At 39.5% G+C, this 22,784-nt stretch overlaps 1 protein-coding gene across 4 annotated transcripts in view; it reads left to right on the forward strand.

Annotated features, from left to right (window-relative positions):
- The window catches only part of tspan18 (tetraspanin 18), a 225,094-nt gene extending 203,867 nt beyond the window's left edge, over positions 1-21,227 (forward strand). For all 4 annotated transcript variants that reach the window (XM_062967924.1, XM_008105496.3, XM_016992408.2 and 1 more), the window contains 4 exons: positions 9,507-9,605; positions 11,534-11,713; positions 13,908-13,991; positions 17,147-21,227. In XM_062967924.1, the coding sequence (XP_062823994.1) occupies positions 9,507-9,605; positions 11,534-11,713; positions 13,908-13,991; positions 17,147-17,194 (411 nt within the window). In that variant the 3' untranslated portion in view covers positions 17,195-21,227. The remainder of the gene's footprint in view (positions 1-9,506; positions 9,606-11,533; positions 11,714-13,907; positions 13,992-17,146) is intronic.
- Positions 21,228-22,784: the final 1,557 nt, after the last annotated feature.

The following is a 22,784-nucleotide window of genomic DNA, read 5'->3' on the forward strand; positions in this document are numbered from 1 at the left end:
AGAATCAAAGAGATCACAAAGTCCATTAGGGCCAATCCCCTTCCATGTAGAAATATACATAATTAAAGCATTCCTAACAATCCAATGCCTGCTTAAAAACCTCCAGAAAGGGTGATTCCACCACAGTCTAGTTTATTCCAGAGCTTTTACTGTCAGAAAATTCTTCCTAATGTTAGATGGAATTTATTTTCTTGTAGTTTAAATCCATTATTCTGTGCCCTGGAACAGTAAAAAATTAACTTACTCTGTCTTCAAGATGCCATCCTTTCAAACATGGCTATCACATCACTTTTAACTTTCTCTTCTCCAGGCCAAGCATACCTAGCTCTCTGAACAGCTCTTCGTAGAGTTAGGTTTCTATGAAGTATAAACTTGTGTACATCATCATGTGGAAAAATGACTAACTTGTTTATTTTGCATGTCACCATTGTTAAGAAAACACAGACACACATAATACAATGCGAATTGGCATATGGTTGAGATTGTGATATGTGTAAAACAATGTTTGCAAAAAGACTAAGGCAGCCTCAAGTTAGGGATACATCGCTTTTCTCTTCTCGTCTCCTCTCTCCTATCATACTATGAACATTTTCAGGTAATAAGGGGACATATGACCAGCCTATTGGTAATTCAGTGTGGTTAAGTTTCACAATGTCAAATAATGACATTTTAACGTTTAACAGATTAAAAAGCTTTCCCCTGACATTCAGTCTAGTCGTGTCTGACTCTGGGGGTTGGTGCTCATCTCCATTTCTAAGCCAAAGAGCCGGCATTGTCCGTAGACACCTCCAAGGTCATGACTGCATGGAACGCTGTTACCTTCCCACTGGAGTGGTACCTATTGATCTACTCTCATTTGCATGTTTTCGAACTGTTAGGTTGGCAGAAGCTGGGGCTAACAGCAGGAGCTCACCCCACCCCCCGGATTCAAACCACTGACCTTTCGGTCAGCAAAATGGCATTTTAAAATAATAACTAAATCAAATATAATTAATACATACCTGTTGAGTTCAGAATGCTGAATTATACATATGTAGAAGCCTGTTTTTTTAGAGTAACAAAGGGCCAAGTAGTTAATTATAATGTAATTATTTAATCATTTAATTACAGCTTGAAGAATTTTTAAGGCTTTTCATTAAACTAAAAGATATACAGCAGCTTGTATGCCATGGAACTAAACTGCACTCATCTTATGGGGGTTCCAATGGAGTGTGAGCTCATTCACAATGAGGCTATTGCAGTCTCCATCAAAAAGGTCACCTGTAACTCTTTAGCTCAAAGTGGAATGAGGATGGCTAGCACAAGGTCAACAGCCATGAAGCACTATATACCATGGTTTGGAATTGCACTGAATTTGCACATATTATCAGTCACTTGACTGTAAAGTCCAATTGGTAGAGAAGAAAGCATGGTTAACAAGTTGCTGGAGAATAGAAATTAGTTATGGATACAGTGTTCTTAATAAAATGTATTCATTGCTGCTTAAATATGTGATTATCTAATGGGATAATAATGGCCATTTCTTGATTACTTAGTTTTACACAAATGGAAATGAAAAAATGTTGTTTTGGTTGGATGAACTGGAATCAGGGCCGGCCGGAGATATTTTTAAATGTTAAGCGGGGGGCTAAAAAGCGCCCCCGCCACCGGCCCCGCCTCCCACGCCCTGGCCCCGCCCAGCGTGCCCTGGCCCCGCCTCCCACGCTGTGTGGGAGGCGGGGCCAGGGCGAATAGTGCGGGGGGCGGGGCCAGAGTTGGCCCCGCCCCCGTGCCCTGGCCGCGACCAGGAAGTAAGGCCCGAATGGCCTAGCTGTGCTGTGCGCATGCGCACAGCACAGCTAGGCCATTTTGCCCTTAGTCAACAAACTAAGGGCAAAAATGGCCTATCTGGCAGTGCGCATGCGCACAGCCAGATAAGCCATTTTTGCCCTTAGTTTGTTACTAAGGGCAAAATGGCCTAGCTGTGCTGTGCGCACGCGCACAGCACAGCTAGGCCATTCGGGCCTGACTTCCTGGTCGCGGCCGGCGACCGCCCGGGCGATCGCCGGCCGCGACCAGGAAGTCAGGCCCGAATGGGCTATCTGCGCTGTGCGCACGGGCACAGCGCAGATAGCCCATTCGGGCCTGACTTCCTGGTCGCGGCCGGCGATCGCCCGGGCGGTCGCCGGCCGCGACCAGGAAGTCAGGCCCGAATGGCCTAGCTGTGCTGTGCGCGTGCGCACAGCACAGCTAGGCCATTTGCCCTTAGTTTGTTACTAAGGGCAAAAATGGCTTATCTGGCTGTGCGCATGCGCACAGCCAGATAAGCCATTTTTGCCCTTAGTTTGTTACTAAGGGCAAATGGCCTAGCTGTGCTGTGCGCACGCGCACAGCACAGCTAGGCCATTCGGGCCTGACTTCCTGGTCGCGGCCGGCGACCGCCCGGGCGATCGCCGGCCGCGACCAGGAAGTCAGGCCCGAATGGGCTATCTGCGCTGTGCCCGTGCGCACAGCGCAGATAGCCCATTCGGGCCTGACTTCCTGGTCGCGGCCGGCGATCGCCCGGGCGGTCGCTGGCCGCGACCAGGAAGTCAGGCCCGAATGGCCTAGCTGTGCTGTGCGCGTGCGCACAGCACAGCTAGGCCATTTGCCCTTAGTAACAAACTAAGGGCAAAAATGGCTTATCTGGCTGTGCGCATGCTTATCTGGCTGTGCGCATTTTTGCCCTTAGTAACAAACTAAGGGCAAATGGCCTAGCATGCGCACAGCACAGATAGGCCATTTTTGCCCTTAGTTTGTTACTAAGGGCAAAATGGCCTAGGTGCTTGGCGCGGGCGCGGGGATTGAAGCCCCGCGGGCCCGCGCCAACACCGGAGGCGTCGGTGGCGCTACGGGTCGCTGTCGACGCCTCGACAGCGCCCCTAGCAGCCAGCGCCCGAGGCGGCCGCGTCAGCGGCCGCCTAGTATCAACCGGCCCTGACTGGAATGACCTGATGTAACAGATTTGTGATGAAAAAAGATGAAACTTCTGTTTTCATGTGTGTATGTTCTTAAACAATATGCCATTTGTCTTTGTAACTTAAAAAAACATTTAGTCGAAAGCATCACCTGTATTGAGATAATAGAGCATTTTGCTCAGTTACTCTGTTAATTAATTACTCTGTTGAAAGTAGAATAACCATCTTTTTAAAAGCCTATTAATGGCTTGACATCCCTAATTCTAATATGTGTTTTACACAGAAGAAATTAATGAGGGAACAAATATAGAATGACTTTCTAACATGAGTTTAACACTGATTTAATTTATCCCTAGGAGACTATATTTTGCCATTAAGTGAAAAGATTTTTTAAAAGAAGAGAGGTTTCAAAAATTTATATTTAAACATCCATATCTGCTAAAAGGCTAGAATGAAAGAACATCTCAATTGTCAGTTTGGGGTTTCTCCACCACTGAACTCTAGGAAAAGAAAGGTGCTTTGTAAACAGTTCAGATGCCCCATTCCAAGTTGCAGAGATGGGAGAGAGCTGAATTGTGTCTCGGTGGCAACTGCTATTTCTCTATAAATAGTGACCACTTCCTAGGAGTCTCTTGTGACCTGGTCAATGCAGCTCTTGTTTTCTGAATTAACTTCTTTCAAGAGAGCTCAAGGAGAGGACCTCACACATAGTCAGAGAAAAAAAGCCACACACTGACACAATCTGCTGCATTATAGACAAGGATATTGCCAGTCTAGCATTTGTTTGTTCTGTTTCTTTCTCTGCTCTCCGTACAAAGGGATGAGGTTTTCCTGAAACAGTGCTCCACTATTCAGCATTACTGAGGAGGTCACAATATTTTGAAAAAAACTATTTACTGTTGGCTTAACTACTCTTACACATTGGGGACATTAGAGATACAGCTCTGTCCTTAAATGTAAAGAGGGCTGGGTTTATTCAATAGCTAATCAGTGATGTGGGAAACTATTTGGCCTAGGACTTTAGCATACATAGTTTAAATTGGCAAGCTATTGATTCAGTGGGACATTTTTGAATAATGATATTTGCAGCACAAGGGATCTTATTTAAATTGGGATTGCAACATGCTGATCCAAACATGCTGATCCAGATCAAGCTCCCCATGCTTACAATTTCTTTTTTAAAATACATTTTATAGTTCAGAGCTCTCTGCCTAATGTTATTTATGTATGGGGTGGTTATACAGAACATCATTCAAATATTAAATGCATACATTTACATTCCTGCTCTCCTTACAACCACAAAGCCTTAATTTTGGGCTTTATCTTCCATGCATGAGGACTCTGGGTGACCTTGATATTTCCTAGCTGAAAGCAGTTTTACTAAATAATCTGGGAAGGAAAGTGAGCATCACAGGGGATACTAGTACTACTTCTGTGTCTTGTGCAGGCAGATAAAGAAACCAATCATCTTCTACTTTGTAGCATTAGAAGAGTTGTAGAGTTCTTTCTTATACCTTGAAGTAGCTCCTCAAGGAACCCCAATCTGTACTATAGTAAAAATATTAGCAGAACAATTAGAGGAGTGTGTTCTGCTTTCTAGTCAGGTGGTGAGGCACTCAGTGCAGCTATCCATCAGATGTATATATTGCCCTTGTATAAAATGATCAAACAAGTCACAAAAATACAATAAAACAGATATCTCAATTGAGTTAAATAAGCAATAAAAATAAGCTAATTAAAATCCTGAGATAGTAAAATTCTGGAGAAATTAAAAAGTCTCCACTTGGCAGAACAAGGGCTTTAAAGAATGCATCAAATCAGCCTCTTTGGAGAGAGGAGTCTATGTACCAGAAGAGAAGAGACCTCCCAGTTGCCAATCAGCTGCATTCAGTCCATAGGGAAGTGTACTCTGAAGATGGCTGCAGCACAAGGATTCGTTGAGGTGGAAACAAGATTTGTTTCAGGTACTGAGGTACCAAGCTGTATAGAGTTCAAAACAAAATGTGTTTACTCTTACCACTCCTATTTTTAACTCAATGCTGTCTATGAAGTCTTTAAAGGTAATTTTATATTACCTTTAATATAAAGGTAATATTTATCTCAGACCAGCCCTGAGATTGGCAGAGCATGGATTGACTTGGGCAAATTATTTGACTATAGAACAGGGTGAATACCACCTTTCTTAACTACAGACAGTATAATAATAATAAGGGTGTTGTCCTTCTTCAATCTACTGGTGTTCCTTTAAACAAGTGGTTCCCAACCCTTTTTAAACCAGGGACCACTTGACCCCGGACCACTTTGACCAGTGACCACTCTCTAGCATTAGTACCAAAAGGGTTACAAATCAGTTTTTGGTCAGCTTTAGATTTGGTTTGGTTATTTGGGGTGCTGATTCAGAAAATTACATTGGATAGATACAGAACATTTGCCATCCAGTAGTCATTGTCTTCTCACTCACAGAAAACCATATTTAATAATCTAGAGCTGATGTGGTCTATCCAGTGTAATTTTCTGAATCAGCACCCCAAATAACCTTAGGAACAGGTTGAAAAATGAAGACACCAAGGCACCCCCGCTTCCAGGCGCCACGTGGAATGGCTCTGCTCAGGGTGAGGGAAGAGGACGGGAAGCAGTAGTCAAGAGGCTTGTTGTCATGCCTTTTGTGTGTAGTCAGCCTCTCCCCTCCCAACATCCCTGTTGCCTTGGCACTATAAGAGGGTTTCACGATACCAGTCACACTCGTTGCAACAGTGTAGTAATGGTGAGGTCGCGGACCATATTTTAGTTCTTGGGGACCACTGGTGGTCCATGGACCACAGGTTGGGAACCACTACTTTAAACTGATGAACTAGTTAGGAAAAATGTTCATAGAACATTACACTGTTCAGGGGAAAAACTAAAATAAAGAATCTCTAGAAAGATTTTTGTGTAGTTTGTTATAGCAGATTTCTCCCAATGGTCTATTGCTGTAAACCTCATCCAGTGAAGTGGGATGCAGTCATGAATGTACATGCCAAATAAAACCTATTCGTTTTTAAGATGCTACAAGATACTTTAATTAAGGGTATAGATATAGCTTGACATGAACATTTTTCACAGGCTTCTGAAGTAATACTGGATATTTTTGCAAGACCAAAATTTGGTGATGGAGCAAAAACGATTAGAGTAACTAGTTTTGCTCAGAAGTAACAAATTAGATTTAAAGGATATTAAAATATGTGGATAAGTTGTGAAGTGTGATTTCCTGGAATATTGCTCTGTCTGTGTATATTTTCTTAATAGCTTCTGAGCTTGTAAGGTTGTGTTAATGCTCTATTCAACATAGACACTGTCCCTCAGAGACAAAAGTAACTGATAAGACTATTTACTGCTTGCCTTCTGGTGTGGCATAGTTTTATCGTGTAGAACATTTTGCATCCAAACCTTTCACAGCACTATATGGGGTTAAATAGCATGGTTAGAAATGAATAATTCATAGGAAAGGGAAAGGATGAAATTAAGAACCAACAGCAAGATAAAAGGAGACATGTTTTCTGTTGAGATTTGAAATGATGCAGTTGGCGGGGCAGACAGCATGGAGACTGTTTCATGTGTAGAGGGTGAAGATCATTCTCTTGAATTCATGTTGCAAATATACCAGGATATGCCATATCACTTTGGTAGGTGGAATGGAATGCATTTAAGAAGTTAAATAAAACAAATGAATGGATCCTGGCCCTCCAGTCTATTTAAAGCTGCTTGACAGGCTGAGATGACTCTAGAATAATGCATTTGGATTCAAACTACAGGAAAAGAGATTCCACCTGAACATTGAGAAGTACTCCCTGATGGTACGAGCTGGTCGACAGTGTAATAGCCTGCCTCAGAGGGTGGTGGAGTTTCCTTCTCTGGAACTTTTTAAAGAGAGGCTGGATGGCCATTTGTCAAGAGTGCTTTATGTGTCCCTGCATTGCAAGGGATTGGACTGAATCACCCTTGTGATTTCTTCCAGCTCTGTGAGTCTATGAATTGTATTCACGATTGGACTCATTTCTGTATCTCAGAGTTTAACTGGAGCTTTGACAGTATTTGACAGGATTGCCATCTGTAGCAAATCCAAGTGGTTTGTGCATTGAGTACATTGTAACCTCCTGAGACTCACTTTGGCTTTTATTAAAGGAAGAAAGCAATTCTGGATTCATAGGATTGACTTCATACTGCTTTATTTAACTGAATTCTTTTTATGTTGGAAACAAGCGATGTGACTAAGTTGTTAACTCTGTTTTCCCTCTTTGTCCAGATTTTTGGAACAAAGTGAAATATTATAGTAGTGAAAGGGAATGGGTTGTTTTTCTGGCAAATAAGCACAATTCCAGCACTGGGCTTTGTTTTAGGTCAGATCTCATAAAAATCACAAACACCAGCCTCGAACATTTCCTTTGGGATTGTGCCTGTCAAAATAAAGGTTTCACTTTATATTCAAATTAATCTTTTGTTCCAGAACTGGTCAAAGGAAGCCAATTGGGACTATTACCAACTGTAATATTAGTTTCAAAGTCTGCACTTAGGAAACAGACAAGCATCAATTTTAAAAAGTCTGGTCGGCTGTCTCCACAGGATGAGAGCCCAGTAGGGTAAATTATGCAAAAAAAGGGAAGGGAAACACAATGCCTGAGCATGTGTGGGGACACCTTCTAACCCGGAGGTCCCTAAAGGTACTGAGTTATTTCTCCGGAGAGCCATCCCTGTCTTTTCTGACTCACAAGCATTTCCATTCAAATGTAACATGGTCTCTTCATAGTGCAGTTGTTTAGATTTTACTTTAATAGGTCTGCAAATCCTGTGAGGTCTGCAGTAATTCTGATAATTTTCATAATAAAGATCAAGGCCAAACAATATAAAAACCAAAATGACATCCCCGAGTGTGTTTGAAACACATCTCAAATTACTGAGAACTTGTTAACTATTCCTATTATACATTCTATTTATAAGTTCAGTTAGATATAAGCAATGGAAATAGGACATTATTTTTCATCAAGTTTGTTGCACTTTGTTTTGTTGTGTGCCTAGGGAAAGAGGGACATAAGAGGAATCTGAATGATTGTTCTGTCAGTGGTCACAGAATTATCAGAACTAGTGGGTAAACTCTCCCATTTCAGTTTAACTTCTATTCAGTTCATTCCCAGTTTTCATTTTTTAAAAGTGCTGTATTGAAATTGGGTCTCAGGCATCAACATTCTATAATTTCACCAGATTTAATATCCATAGATGTTAATGATTTTCAAACATCCCTCTCAAATATTTGTTCTATAACTCATTTTTTTCAATTAAGAAAAACATAGATAAGATATAAATTGCTATATAACTAGTTTTAAATCTATGAGAATTTAAAGTTCCATTTTGATAAATAATTGTTAGGAAAAGGAGAGATGATGGTGGATTCAACAACTAGGGTAAATCAAAGTGGCAAAGCAAAAGCTAAACAATAGCCAGGCCTAACCTCAACCTCCATAAATGCTACCAACACAAAGAAGCAATAAAAAGAAGAAGAAATAGTTTTAGTTGTAAAATCAAATACGTGGTATAATGGAGGGAATAAAAATACAGTGTTTCCTCACTTATCGCAGGGGTTACGTTCCAGGACCACCCACAATAAGTGAAATTCTGTGAAGTAGGAACACTATATTTATTCTATGTGTAGAGGAGAGCAAACCACAGACCACTTACTACAATGTAGTCTGTACTTTTTTAGCAGTTACAATATACAGTACACAGGCAGAGAAGAAGAATGGAAGCTAAATAACCCTTTTTATTTCCAACCCTTCCCTACTCTCCCCCTTATTTCTCTCTCCCCCCTTCCAAAAGCCTTTGCACACCGTAAAAACCTGTGAAACAGTGAAAATACAGTGATAAATATGTATTAATTGAAAACCCGCAAAACAGTGAGGGAGCAAAAAGTGAACCGCAAAGTAGCAAGGGAACACAGTACCTGTAGTGATATGGGAAGAGAGTGGGTAAAGCAGACAAGTACACTAGCAATTACTGTGTATAGGCATGCAAAAGTTTCTTACTATATCTATCTAAGGTTAGCACTGCATAATCTTCAAACTAGATGCAGTGAAATTATAGGACTGGCAGTCTTTAACAGGCATGTGGGTGTAATAAATAATCTATTCCCTAACCAGAAGGGTAGTTCATTATTGTGATGTAGAATGCAGAGAGTGAAAGTCTCCTGAGAGTCATTAAAGGATATAGGAAATTTTTTCCCAATAAGTCAGATCGTTTGTCCATCTATTTCAGGAGAACTTCCAGGGTTTTAGTTAGGAGTCTGTCTGATGTGAGATTACTTTATAAGGCAGAAATAGGGTGTAAATCCCCTTTAGCATACAAGTTTCAGCATTCCTCACCACTAACTCTGCTAGTTAGGGTTGCTAGGAGTTGCAGTCCACAGACTCATAGTCCCGACTCCCTACCCTTGTTGTAAGATGAAGCTGTCATGGGCTAAGAGTGTTGGCTGCATATAAGTACTGCTCACCACTGACAGGCAGAAGTCAGTTCGTTGTTTAATTCTCCGTATTTCATTCTCAGTTGACCAGAGAATTTTTTACAAAGGAGCTTAAGAAGCACTATCAAGGGAGCAATGAGTCTGATGTCTTCTCTTCGACCTGGAACTCGGTCATGATCACAGTGAGTAACAGCATTCATCATTGTGTGGGATAGTCACTTGAATTCTACTTATGCAATTATTTTTTATATTCCAATCCCTCTAAACAAGCCAACCCCGAATAGTGATTTACAATGGTAAATAAAATACTCATAACATTCCAGCCCGTAACGAAAATCCCACACTGCAGATTGGGGGGGAAAGGAGTGAGTTGCAACGACAGACCTAATGCAAACTAAGTTTCACTGTGTTTACTGGGCCTTATTCTCTGGAGAGAATGTTTATGAAATCAGCCTGTCATGAAAAGTCCTATGGGAATGTCTAGTCAAAAACAACATCAGTTAAATCCAGTGGGACTTTATCTAATTTTAAAACAGAGGCATTACTTGACACTTTCGCCACAATTTGGGTGTTTCCATTAGGTTGCTGCTTGGTAATTTTATTGTATTTTATGACTGGTTATATTTGTTCTTAACCACTAGTGAGTTCTTATGTAAATGTTTAGGCCTTAATCCAATTGTACCTCATACATCCAGAAAGGTTTGGTATACAAAATGGGAATTCTACTTATGATCATCTGGTCTAGTCTAGTATATGTACTAGCTTACCTTTTGAAAGATGGACTTTCTTGTTGTTTTGCTATTATAAATGATCCTGCATATCATGAATAAATGGGGGTATAGAAATATGGTAAATAGAAAAGAATTGCCCCAGTGTTGTTTTATAGTACAGAAGCATGCAAAGAATCAATCAAAACATAGCAAAAGCCCTACTTAGCCAAAAATGTATTTCTTTGGTAGCTAGTAGTTAGAGCATCCTTTTTATTGGAAACAATTGTCATAATGTTTACTGCTGTAATATCTTATATTTCAAAAAGTAAATGGTATCATCTATAGAAGACTTTAAATGCCTCAAATAGGTTTTTTCACTGCCAACTTTTCAATAGCCAATTTGAATTGCATTTCTGGATAGCCAAGTATCATGAATCAGTACCAAGAATTTGGCACTGTTCTCATGGGTCCAGCTGAAATACAGACAATGAATTACTTTCATATATTTCAGTCTTCAGTGGCTTTTTTCTCTTTGCTAGATCATCAGAGAATGAAAATTGCATGTGAGGGCATTTAGGGGGCAGTGTGGCACAGGATCAGCACTATTATACAAATAGTTTATAGAAGAGGTGTTACAATCTGTATCTTGGTCATTGAACTGTGATAAATGCTTACTAGTGTAGTAATATTTCAACTAGGGCAGACCATCACCATAGTCCCTTCTACCACCATCCAGCAACCCTACACAGAAACAAGATGCAGGGAATAATAATAATAAGAAGAATAAGAATAATAAAACTTTATTTAAACCTCCCCATGGGGACTCAGGGTGGTTTACAATAAGTTGCGGAAAACATTAAATGCCGTACAATACTAAACAAAGAACAAACTAACAAAAACCACCCAAATCTCAAATCATACCCAACATCCACACCTTGTTTCCATTCATATTCCTGGAAAATGCCATGCAGTATCATAGTCATGAGGAACTTCTAGGATTGCATTTACGGAGGAGAATCTTGGTATTAAATACCACCTTACATCCTTTTGAAAAATTGTAGTATTCATACTGCCTGCCACATTCAAACCATTCATCTACCGCATCTTCGCACATAAGTCTTCTTTTCAGATTATATATTCTTTTCAAGGGTTCTTTGTTGCATCTTGTCCAGGAAAACAATGATAGTAACAGGGTTGTTGTATGTCTTTCGGGCTGTGTGGCCATGTTCCAGAAGCATTCTCTCCTGACGTTTCGCCCACATCTATGGCAGGCATCAGAGAATGCTTCTGGAACATGGCCACACAGCCCGAAAGACATACAACAACCCTGTGATCCCGGCCATGAAAGCCTTCGACAACACAATGATAGTAACCTTATGTTTGCCTTTCATGTACACTAGTTTGGCTGTTGTGGTGTCAATGGTGCAGAGGATTTTGAAACTGCCCCCCGTTTCCTTCTCCTGCATTCGCACAACGAAGTTCCTGAAGCTTGTTGCCGGCGGGAGCTCCAATCTCGTGATGGAGCAATCATCAGAAAAGAAGACTGTCTCCAAGGAAAGGAAATGTACCAAAATCGGCAGGTGTGGAGAGCAGAGAAATGGGACTTTATGATATGCTTTGAAGTTTATGTCTCTGTGTATGATGCTAGAATCCTATATGGTCTGTACATATTTGTAAGCACCGTATTTATGGTGCTACTCAGAGAAACCAGGCATAATTTCCCAATCTTTACCAGGAAGCAGCTGTTGTGATAGACAGTGGTCTGTTTCCCTGTTGCTCAGGAAGCAGCTCCCTGCTGTTTCCAGTTCCTCCCATGAGCAATGCACATTGCAAAAAGGAGACACAGGGTCCTTGTCACAATTCCCCTTAATGCTAGAGAGCAATAGTAGAATGGACCACCATTGATTGCAGTGGCTGCTTCCCAGTAAGTAGAGATTGCTGATCTCTAAACACATAGAAGTCACAGATACACAATTCCTGTTTAGACATTTATAACTGTGATACAGGATTCCAGCTTTTCTCCTAGAGCTCAATAGAATTTCTTTTCTCCCTCCCTCTGTTCCTTTTGAGTAAGAGCTTGCTAAAGAAAAGTGTTTAGCAATGTTTTATCAGTTTTGCCCACACACAAAGCAGTTCAGTGACAGCAATATATGTACAAATGGTGAATTTGAGATAAGGGATGTGAAAATTCTCAGCCTTGATTTTGTTATTTCCCCCATCTGTATTTCTGTGACATGCCATCTCCAAATCACATGCATTCTTTCTCTATATCCAGTGTGATATTTTGTTTTATCTTCTCACATGGAAAGTTGTCTTCATTTTCTATATGTGTGATGCAAGCTAGAAATATAAAAGAGCTTGCCATTAAAAAAATAAAAATAAAGACAGGTTGAAACTTGAAAGGGATCTTGAAAGCATTCCCTTTGTTTTTCATTCATTTGTTCATTATTTTCAGTTTATTCTTTAATTGGCACAAACCCATTTCAGCGTTATAATATGAGAAGTACACATCCCAGTTGGAATTTGATTTGTTCCAGCTTGTAAAACAAATTTGTTAGACATAGTCTCGAACTCAAGTACTTGCATCTACTAACCTGTGTTGTAAAAGGAAATGAGATAAACTTTCAGAACCTTCCTTGTATGAAACACATGATGGCATGATAGTAAGACTTGTGTGTTTCTATTCCACATGTTTATGTCCTTTTGGGTTTGCTGTGGCAATTGGTATTCCCTCCCTGAAGTCCCCTCCAGTTTACTGAAGATCCTCTAAAGCAGTGGGTCCGCAGGTGGTTTGGCCTACACCTCCCAGAAATCCCAGCCAGTTTACCAGGTGTTGAGCTTCCTGGGAGTTGAAGGCCAAACCATCTGGGGACCCACAGGTTGAGAACCACTACTCTAAAGTCTCCTGTCTTTGCACAACCATTCAGTGTTTCACAAGGCATGACAGGATGACAGAAGGATGTAGTGTCTCTACGCGCAAATGTGAAATGACAGATCTCAGTGCTGATGTCATCATTTCACAACTGACTCTGAGGATGTAACCAGATGCTTCTGCAGTCTTGCCTGCTCCCCACAAAGTACAGGATGGCTATGCTGGAATGTAGCCAGGTGTGTTGGTAATTCTGCCCAGTCTCCATCAAGCAACAAATGGCTGGGAGAGTAGCGGTTCAGAAGCTGTGTTCAGTATGTTGGGAGATCATATGCATAGGTCCACATGCAGACCTACTCTGCTATACGAAGTCATACAAGTTTGCTATTTGTTGTCACAGTGTGTTCGTACATGTTTACAGAGCTAGTACTATTGCTGTTCCTAAAGCAAGTGGGTGACTGTTTTCTTTATCTCTCTGTGCTCATAGACTGTGCTGACTCATTTTAAAAAGAGATAGCCCTGAATCCTTTTCATGAGCTCCAGTTAATCTAGACCAGTAGACCCATTGAGTCAGTTGTTGAATGATGAATAAATCTTGTTAATAAAGTCAATAAATCTTGTTAATTCCTGACATGAAAAAATGAGTCTGCTGTAGATAGGATTGACATAGAATTCAAGTTCATAGGCCTAAATTTAGTTGGGTTGTTGTGCATTCCAGGACATGGCAGTACAGCCCGGAAAATGCACAACAACCCAGTGATTCCGGCCATGAAAGCCTTGTTGTTGTCGGTCTGAAACAGAGTAGCTTCATTGAATGAATAGAATGTTGATGTTTCCCACTTGTTTAACAATATTTTGATCTTTGAATGAAAAGTTTTTTTCATGCGATTTCCTTTTTTCCCCAGGGCTGCTACACTGTGATACTGAATTCCTTCGAGACTTATGTGTACCTTGCAGGAGCTCTTGCCATTGGTGTTTTAGCCATTGAGGTATGGTAAACTTTGGGATGCAAGATGCTTGCCTGCTGGCTTGCTCTCATCTTCAACTTCTAGTGTAAAGTTTATATATTATCTACAAACTACAAATGTAACAAAATAAAATAATATACAAGGGCATGGAAAAATATCCTGTACTGCCCTCTGGTGTAAGCAACAAATACATCAGATTTTGATCACACAGTCATTCTCAGTTTTCAAAGTCCCAATGGATGTCAGAAAAATCGAATGGTTTTGCATTTTTTAAATTTTAACTTCGAAACACTCAGGAATTCCACCCCTATCTCCACAATGATGAAAAACTGTGCAGCATTTCCACAAAAACTGGACAGCTTCCCCCCCCCCCAAAATGTGTCTTTTTATATTGAAAGATATTCATATTTTGGAGTGTGTATGCAAAAGAAACCATTTTCGAGAACAATGTGTCTTTTTATATTGAAAAATATTCATATTTTGGAGTGTGTGCAAAAGAAACCATTTCCAGACAGCTATGTGTGTATGTGTTGTTCAAGTTTGTTATGTCTGTTGTTGTTTACATAGAGAGAATGTTGCACAACAAAACCACGTCAGCCTGAGTTTCATAACATTTTGGCTGTGAAACTTTCAGATGGGAAAAGGCAGTAGTCTTTGCTGTGTTGTTTCTATAGCATTACAGCATACAAATTTTTTTTGCATTTTTACACTTTTCCCAAATGCATTCTATAGTGAAAAATTGTGAATAGCATTCTGTTAGACAGTTCCAAATAAAGTCTTCACATTCAATCAGTTGTTGAATAGTGAGTCAACACGTAAGTAATTTCCATTAATACAGTAGATCTACTCTAGAGAAGGGTAGCAACAGAGTTTGGCAAGGGGTGAGGAAAGCTGTGCAACTTTCTGTGCATAGGAAAATTGAGTTTCTCAAACTCTTTCACAGTTCTCAAACATGCAGTTTATCTTATGCCAGGAACAAAAAAAGTTCCTATAATTTGTGATAATTTTTAATATGGCATGTTTCGCAAGCTGTCAGGACCCCAGTTGGGAAATTGATGAATTTATATTCCATCCTTGTTCTTTTTGTAGAACTGAAATTTATTCCGAATATTTATTTGATTTGAAAATATGAAATCACACACACACACACACACACACACACACACACACACATATGCGCGCGTGCACACACACGTTCATTTAGAACAGTGGTTCTCAACCTGTGGGTCCCCAGGTGTTTTGGCCTATAACTCCCAGACATTCCAGCCAGTTTACCAGCTTTTAGGATTTCTGGGAGTTGAAGGACAAAACATCTGGAAACCCACAGGTTGAGAACCATTGATTTAGAAAGACATTGATATGTTCAATAACTTGTCAATTCAGTAGCTTTTTTCCTACAGGCCTGCAGTATTATCCCATAGGGATTTGTTCTATATTGCCTTTTAAACAATCATGGCTAGAATCCTATATGACAGTTATTGGCCATGTTCTCCAGACTTTCTTCATGCAGATGTCCATGTCAAACTTATGGTATATAGAGGGTATATAGAGATAAGAAGCCGTGGCATGCAGGGCATTGGGATGGGATTGAGTTGTGCATCTTTGCTGCCCATGCATAAACACTACATATGAATACAGCTACAAAGTATGAGTTAAGAAGGCATTATCTACGACACCTTATATGGTTCAGATCTAGCCTATTTATGCAACCACATCTCTCTCTATGAACCTGTCCAGGCCTTAAGATCTGCCAAGGAGGCCCTCCTCTGTCGCAAGCGTGGTTGTTAGTGACAAGGGAGAGGACCTTCTCAGTAGTGGCCCCCTGGCTCTGGAACACCCTTCCCAGGGAGACCAGGGAGATACACTTTTTTAACATTCCAGAAGGAACTGAAAATCTGGCTTTATAAACAGGCTTTTGATCATGGTTAAACATAATAATACAGAACGGTTGGAGGATTAAAATGGAATTAAATTTCTTGACTGGACTTCACTGGTTCCATCAACCAGAGCAGTGGCTGAGATATTCGAATTGTTTTTAAATAATGCAATCCCTATTTATTTATTTATGGATGGTGTGTGTTAATTTAATATGTTTTGGTTCACTTTTATTAATTTTGTTTTATTGCTTTTTTATTTAATTTAAATTGGTTATTTGTTTTATTATTGTTTATTTTTGTTGTATTATTCAGTTTGCTGTAAGCCCCTCCGAGTCTCCTCAGGGAGATGGAGCAGAATATAAGCAAATTATTATTATTATTATTATTATTATTATTATTATTATTATTATTTATTAGGTTCCTGCACTGGAAAATGTGGCATGTCTCTCAGTGTTACCTCCCTCAAACCATACCATTTTATGTCACTCCCCCACCCCAACATGGCCATTCACTGGCCTTTCATAGCACAACTAGGTACAGGAAGAGGGCTGGGTGAGTCATGGATCACCCCTCTCCCATATCTGCAATGGCAACTCAGAAATGGCTGTGTTGGGGGAGGGCATCAAGAGGCTTAAGTGGTACATTGGGGAAAAAGTTTTAGTCATAGAGTATGCAATGACCCATGCAAGGGAACTGCAGTGTCATAAGGCAGACTTACAAAATTGTAATGCTGAGAAAACCAATTTAAACTTGATGACTAGGACAGTCAAACTTAGCTCACACATTCATTTTGATTTAATTAGATCTGAATGAAAAGATCAAAGGTACAGAAACTGGAATAAAAGAAAGCGGCAGATGTGGCAGATAAAGTAACAATCTTCCATCAAAGAGAGAAAAATCATTAGCAGTGTTTCACGGGTACTGTGACATGGAGCTTTAATTTAAATATTATAAGCTTTACACCACAGGGTGGCCACTAACATTAAGGTGATACTACCTTTATCATCCATTGGTATGATTCACAGACAAGTCGATGTAAAGGAGTGTAAGAACAAAGAATCCCATGCCTTTGCTGCCCAAATATCAATTTGGTGGAGGAATGTTCACTTTTAACCATACCAACTAAAGGCAAAATGAATATATTGTCATCCTGTTTAAAATTTGCCCTGGTTCTATTTTTGTTGTCATTGTTATTGTTATTGTTATGCTTCCACTCATACTGAATCATAGCTAAGACTAGCTGAGTTTTTCTGCACTCACTGTGGTTGACTGTTCTTATTTCTGATTTTTTTTATATAGCTCTTTGCTATGATTTTTGCCATGTGCCTCTTTCGAGGGATACAGTAAGAAGTGTTCCAGGAGCAGCTGAGAAATTTCCAACCACATGAAGACAGGAAAGAAAAACAACTTTATATTTTTGGTTAATAGAGTGGGGGGAAGGATTGTAATATATGGATGACCAAAAGGATTGTACTTCAGGGGCTGGAACTTTGAGGTGCTGGACGTTACATTGTCTTCTCCAAGGAGAGTCCTTCATCAGAAGCCACACAGAATGGGTTGCACTGAGAGCCTGGAAAACACAGATGGTATGAACTCTGCTGGTCTTTATGAAGCAGGAAGGTGTATGGAATTCATATCTCTTCATGTATCAATTGATACAGAAGATCACCTTAGGAACACAATTGATATTCGGCATCTTAAGAAACTGCTCAGCCAAAGCTTTGTGACATGTTTGCCTCGTTTTAGGCAGCCAGAGAGAAAGGAACTGCTTTGAGCCTGACTTTCAAGTACTCAGCCAAGATGGAGATGAAATCATCACTTATGAAAAACCCAGGCAATACAAACATTTCTTGAATCACTAGGAAAAGATACTGTCTTCATCTGGAATCTTACAAAATAGTGTGAGACCTACTGTGTTGGAAAAGAGGAGGAATAACTTTTCAAGGCCAGAAAGGGGCTGTGAGGGAACCAGCTATTTAGTACATAGTTTTTCTTTTGTCACAATGAGTTTCCTGTTTAGTGTTCTGAGAGAAGGACTCAAGACAGTTCTGCTATGGACGTCCTCACTTTTGTGAGAAGGATTGTTACCATCTAGAGTTGTTGGTGCTGTCACCCTGAGGAAGATTTTTTTTTGGCCTGTTTCGAGGCTTTAGATTGTCTTGTCGCAACCATGTTATGTGCTAAATATGTTGACTATTTTCAACTTTTGTAGCTGTTGAGAAGCTTGTTGTGTTCATGTTTTACTGTGCCTTTCAGCTATGTCGGGGGGGGGGATCCCCCAGAAAGCAAGGAAACAGTGAGAAACTTATTTGCAGTTACCCTTTGCACAATTTCATTTATGTCTCTTGTGGCATTGCTTCTGCTTGTCAGCAATTCTTACTTAGAAGTTTCAGCAACTCGAGAATGAACTGAGTGGAATGGAATAACATAACATACCTTCACCAAGGTCTTTTTTCCTCCTCTGAAGTCAAGCTGTAGTTTCAGTTATGTGTTATTTCGATGGTTAAATATAGCTTGATGAAACAATCCCCAATCAATAGACCTTGGCAGCAGAATGAAGGCTTCAGTAGGTCCTGGGTATCTTTGCTGTGAGAGCCTTATGGAGATGTAAACCACCATGAAAGCAATACTCTGACTACACTGCAGTTAGAAATGCAAACTGACAAATCAAGGTGACTTAGGCTCTACCAGGGACAAATGATAGACATTGTATCCAAGAGTAACATATAAGAACATCAATTTATGGAGAGCAGTTTATGAGATGCACAGAGAGCATGTTAGTGAGCAATCTTTCTCAAAACTGATATAAAGTAGAACAGTAAGAATTAAAAAAAAAACCCATAATGCCAAATCATGCTGAATATTTGATTAATTGAAGAATTCTCAGCTAAATCTTCATATAGCTCTTGACAGTCTCTTCAATTAAAATTGTGCCTTTAGTTAAGTACTGCACAATTCTACCGCAAGGGAAATGTGTGGAAGACATCACCGGAAAAAATACATGCTACATGTGCTGATAATGTCCTTGTTTTGTTCTGAACAACTATTGTCATGGAATTCTTCATACATATGAAATATAATCATGACAGGTAGCTACTCAAGAATGAATTACCTGTAGTGTTAGAATTTGCCATGTGAGTATATCTGAAAGAACCTAATAGACTATCATAGGATGGATTAGTCCAACACAACCTAGTGAGGAAAGATTCAAATCATGGTCTTATTACAGCAAAATCTGGAGGCAAAGCCACATGCCAAATAATTATATTGTCCAGTTGCCTATGATTCTGTAACATGTGATTGGATAACTTGTGGCCTTCCAGATGAAGGACAACAACTCTTAACATAGTAAAAGCTGAAGGATCTTGGAAATTGCAATCCTTCACTATCTGGAAGGCCACAGGTTGCCCACACCTTCTGTAAGGAATTGAACCTGGGATGTCCTGCTGTGTGCCTGAGGTACTTAGCCATTGCTGTAACTCTCACCTAAGTGAATACCATGCCTTCTCAAAATTGAAGTGGGTCTAATCCCACTTTGAGTAATAATTATAACAGAAAAGAGGGGAATAGCTTGAGAAGTTACTTTCTAAAACCTGTTAAGGGTTTCAAGGTTCCCAAAGTGGAAAACTTCATAGTTACTTTTTTAAAAAGATATTGTATCTATGCTTTTCTCAACAGTAACCATTCATTTTTATTGTTGTGTGCTTTCAAGTAATTTCTGACTTATGGCAACTCTAATGAAATTTGTTCAAGCAGCTTCCTTTGCCTTTTCCTGAGACTGAGAAAGTGACTTGCCGAAGATCATCCAGTATCATTCATCCAGTTCATGGATGAATGGGGATTACAGACCTGGTCTCCTAGTATTTTAGTCCAAGATTCAAACCATACTGGCTTTCATTTTAGTTACTTTAAAAATGTTCGATGTACAAGCCTGTGTTACAAATATTTTCCAAAATCGTGTATGACCTGCTACATTACATAGCTTTATATATACCTAGCTACATTGCAGAACCCTTTTATTGAATTACAAAGGTGCATAATGCGACACTGGCAAAAGCAACTGATGTGTGTGCGTCCCAACATTAACACTTTGCCACATCTGCTATGTGGTAATGCAACTGCAGCTCTCAACTGGACCTAAATATTATGTAATTTTACAATTCTAATTCCATTCATGAAGATATAAGACCCCAAAGGATTCAGGCCACCATCTCTACCTTGTTGTCACCTCCACACTCACAACAAAGCGATACCATCACAGGTTGGATAGAGGAAAAAAGATAGTTTCACTGTCACTGAATGTTATCAATGTTATCATTTCCTGCTATTTAATAGTTGGTGCTCCAGAGGTCTTGTCATAAGTGGAAGAAGCAACATTTAAGAAATCTCTTCACAACTACTGATGCCTTCCAACAGTGGGAAGGAAGCTCTTGAGGAAAAAGGTATGAAATGTATTCCAGATGTTATTGAGCATAAGACCTTTGAACTATTAGACACAGTTGCTAGTCCCAACTAGAGTACGGCCAATTATTCAACAGGATTTATATATACATTGATTTTCTATTCACCCGTTGATTAAGTGGCTCTACTTAATTTGGAAATAGCAGTTTAATTTAGACCATGTTTTAACAAAATGCACAGCTAAAAATACTCCTAGCTCTTTCATGGTGTAAAAGGATTCATTTTGCAACTGGTTCATTTACAAACTCATCATATATGCACTCCAAACCTTTTGAAGGAAGCATGTTCCTAATTTCAGGATTAGAATGATGGGCTGCAATGCTGAATATACTGGCTTGAAAGAAACTTCATTTCCTAGTAAAACAAATTAAACTCCCAAATATGGACTGACTATCAAAAGTGTCAATCAGGGTGTTATTTCCTAGTGCTGTTTCAAAGCAACAAGCAAGAGCTTGATGCACCTTTTGTGTCCAATACTTTTAGAGAGAAGGGACACATTCTAGCATGACATTCTCTGGCCCAGGCCCCTCTGTGTGAGTCATTAGAAAGTCTTGCACAGTTTTTTTGAAGTGGTGCTTGTAAAGGAGGGCTTTACACTGGAATTGTGTCCATCTTCTGGTTTTGTGTTTGTGAACCCAAATTTGCCCGTTCCCTTCCGTTGTCTGTTGTTGACACTTCTGCAAGTGGTTGAGAAACAAACTACTTGTCAAATAAATGTTGAAATCTATTTTAAATGTTCCTTTTATTAGAAAACTAGAGCTAATTTAACTTGTATTCCCTATTGTAATGCTTTTTTATATTGAAAGAGGGTTTTTGTAATGTAAAACAGAACACTACTCTTAAGCATTTTGCACAGTTTCTGTGTGCATTTCTTTAAAAAAATTATAAAGATTAAAAATAAAGACACTGTGACATCCAAGTAGCTTTTACTTTTCACAATCTATGAGTGTGTGTGTGTGAATATTTTAAATTAACCAGACCTTTTTTCAAAGGGGTAATTGTATATTTAAATAAAAAGAGTGAATTTTACATAAAGCCATAATACCAAAGACTGGTTGTATTAAGAACGGGAAATAGGATACAATCAGCCTGCAACCTATTTTTGTTTTGATTTTTTTTCTAGATTATGAAGTTGAACCATAAAAGATGTATTTAAACAGTCAGGTTTTGAAACAATACATGAAGCCATGAGATGCTAACCACAAAAATCTATTGCATTTGACTACCTTTAAAAAAAAATCAGTCCAAAAATGCAGCATTTTCCTTAACATATTTTTTGGTTTTAGGGGAAAGCTGGTTTATAGAATCTACCTTGAGTCTACTATCTTTAATAAGCATGTAGGGGATTTTATCAATCCCTTATTAGACTGTTACCCTATTATTCATCTAATCAATTGCTACAAAGACATCTTTCCTTAGAGCAGTTGTAACAACATTTTCTCACCTTAGCTCCATGTTAGGCAACTTCAGTAGGCTCAGGAGCCACTGAATCTATGGAATCATTGAACATAACATGCCCAGAACAGAAGAGGTTTGAAGTCTACTTATAGGTTTTAAAACAGAGTAGCAGGAGAGCAGGAAGCAAGCTCTTTATAAGTATTTTCCCTTGTAGGATTCTGGGAAAGACACAGAGTTGAACTACAAAAACAGTTTATGGCCCCAGAGACACTCTTTGTCCACCTTGACTTTGGCAAATATTATTACTTTCCCACTTGCAGTAAATTGGTGGGATGATGATGGACAAAGCGATAAGCGCAGTGTGGACAGCTGCATGTGATTCCACTCTGCAACTTTCAGAAGCAAATGTTGGGCAAACAGTCACATGGATGCTTCTGTTTTCTCTTTTAACTAAAATTGGTTAGCAAAAGGTAGGATTAAAGAAAGAAAGGCCCAAGGTTGTAATTTTAAACAATTATTATTCTCAACTACTCTGCAACACTCAACTACAGATTTTGGACATCAGGTAAGAGCAACTCTGAACAGATTAGTTACTTTCTGCAGTTGACATCTGCCTGAAACAGACAAGGCAACAACCCCATCCTTGGAACAAAATGATCAAAGCCAGAGAGTAATTGCTGAAAATCATACTGATTTAACATAGTGTACTGACCATCTTTTCCAGAGACCAAGAATGGTGTGTGACACTTCAATGTAAGCATAAACAAAATTTGCTGCTGTGGAGGAGTTTAACCTCACACTGGACTCTTAGTCACTATTCTTGGATTCTAAAGTCTACACTTGAATCACTACATTTATCAAAAGTTCAAGACAATTTGAGGATTCCCACTTGATGTGTGGTCTTCACATGGCCATTCACTTGATGCACATAGTAGTCCAAGTTCATGCAAATGTCTGATAAATGCCAAAAAGAAGATAGACGAGGCAGTCTTTCATGGAAGAGATTCACTGCAGCCAAAAGCCAGCAGACATTGCCAACTGTCGATGGAACATTCCTTTGGCTTTCCAAATACAATGC

This window comes from Anolis carolinensis, chromosome 1 (assembly GCF_035594765.1).
Source record: "Anolis carolinensis isolate JA03-04 chromosome 1, rAnoCar3.1.pri, whole genome shotgun sequence".
NCBI lineage: Eukaryota > Metazoa > Chordata > Lepidosauria > Squamata > Dactyloidae > Anolis > Anolis carolinensis.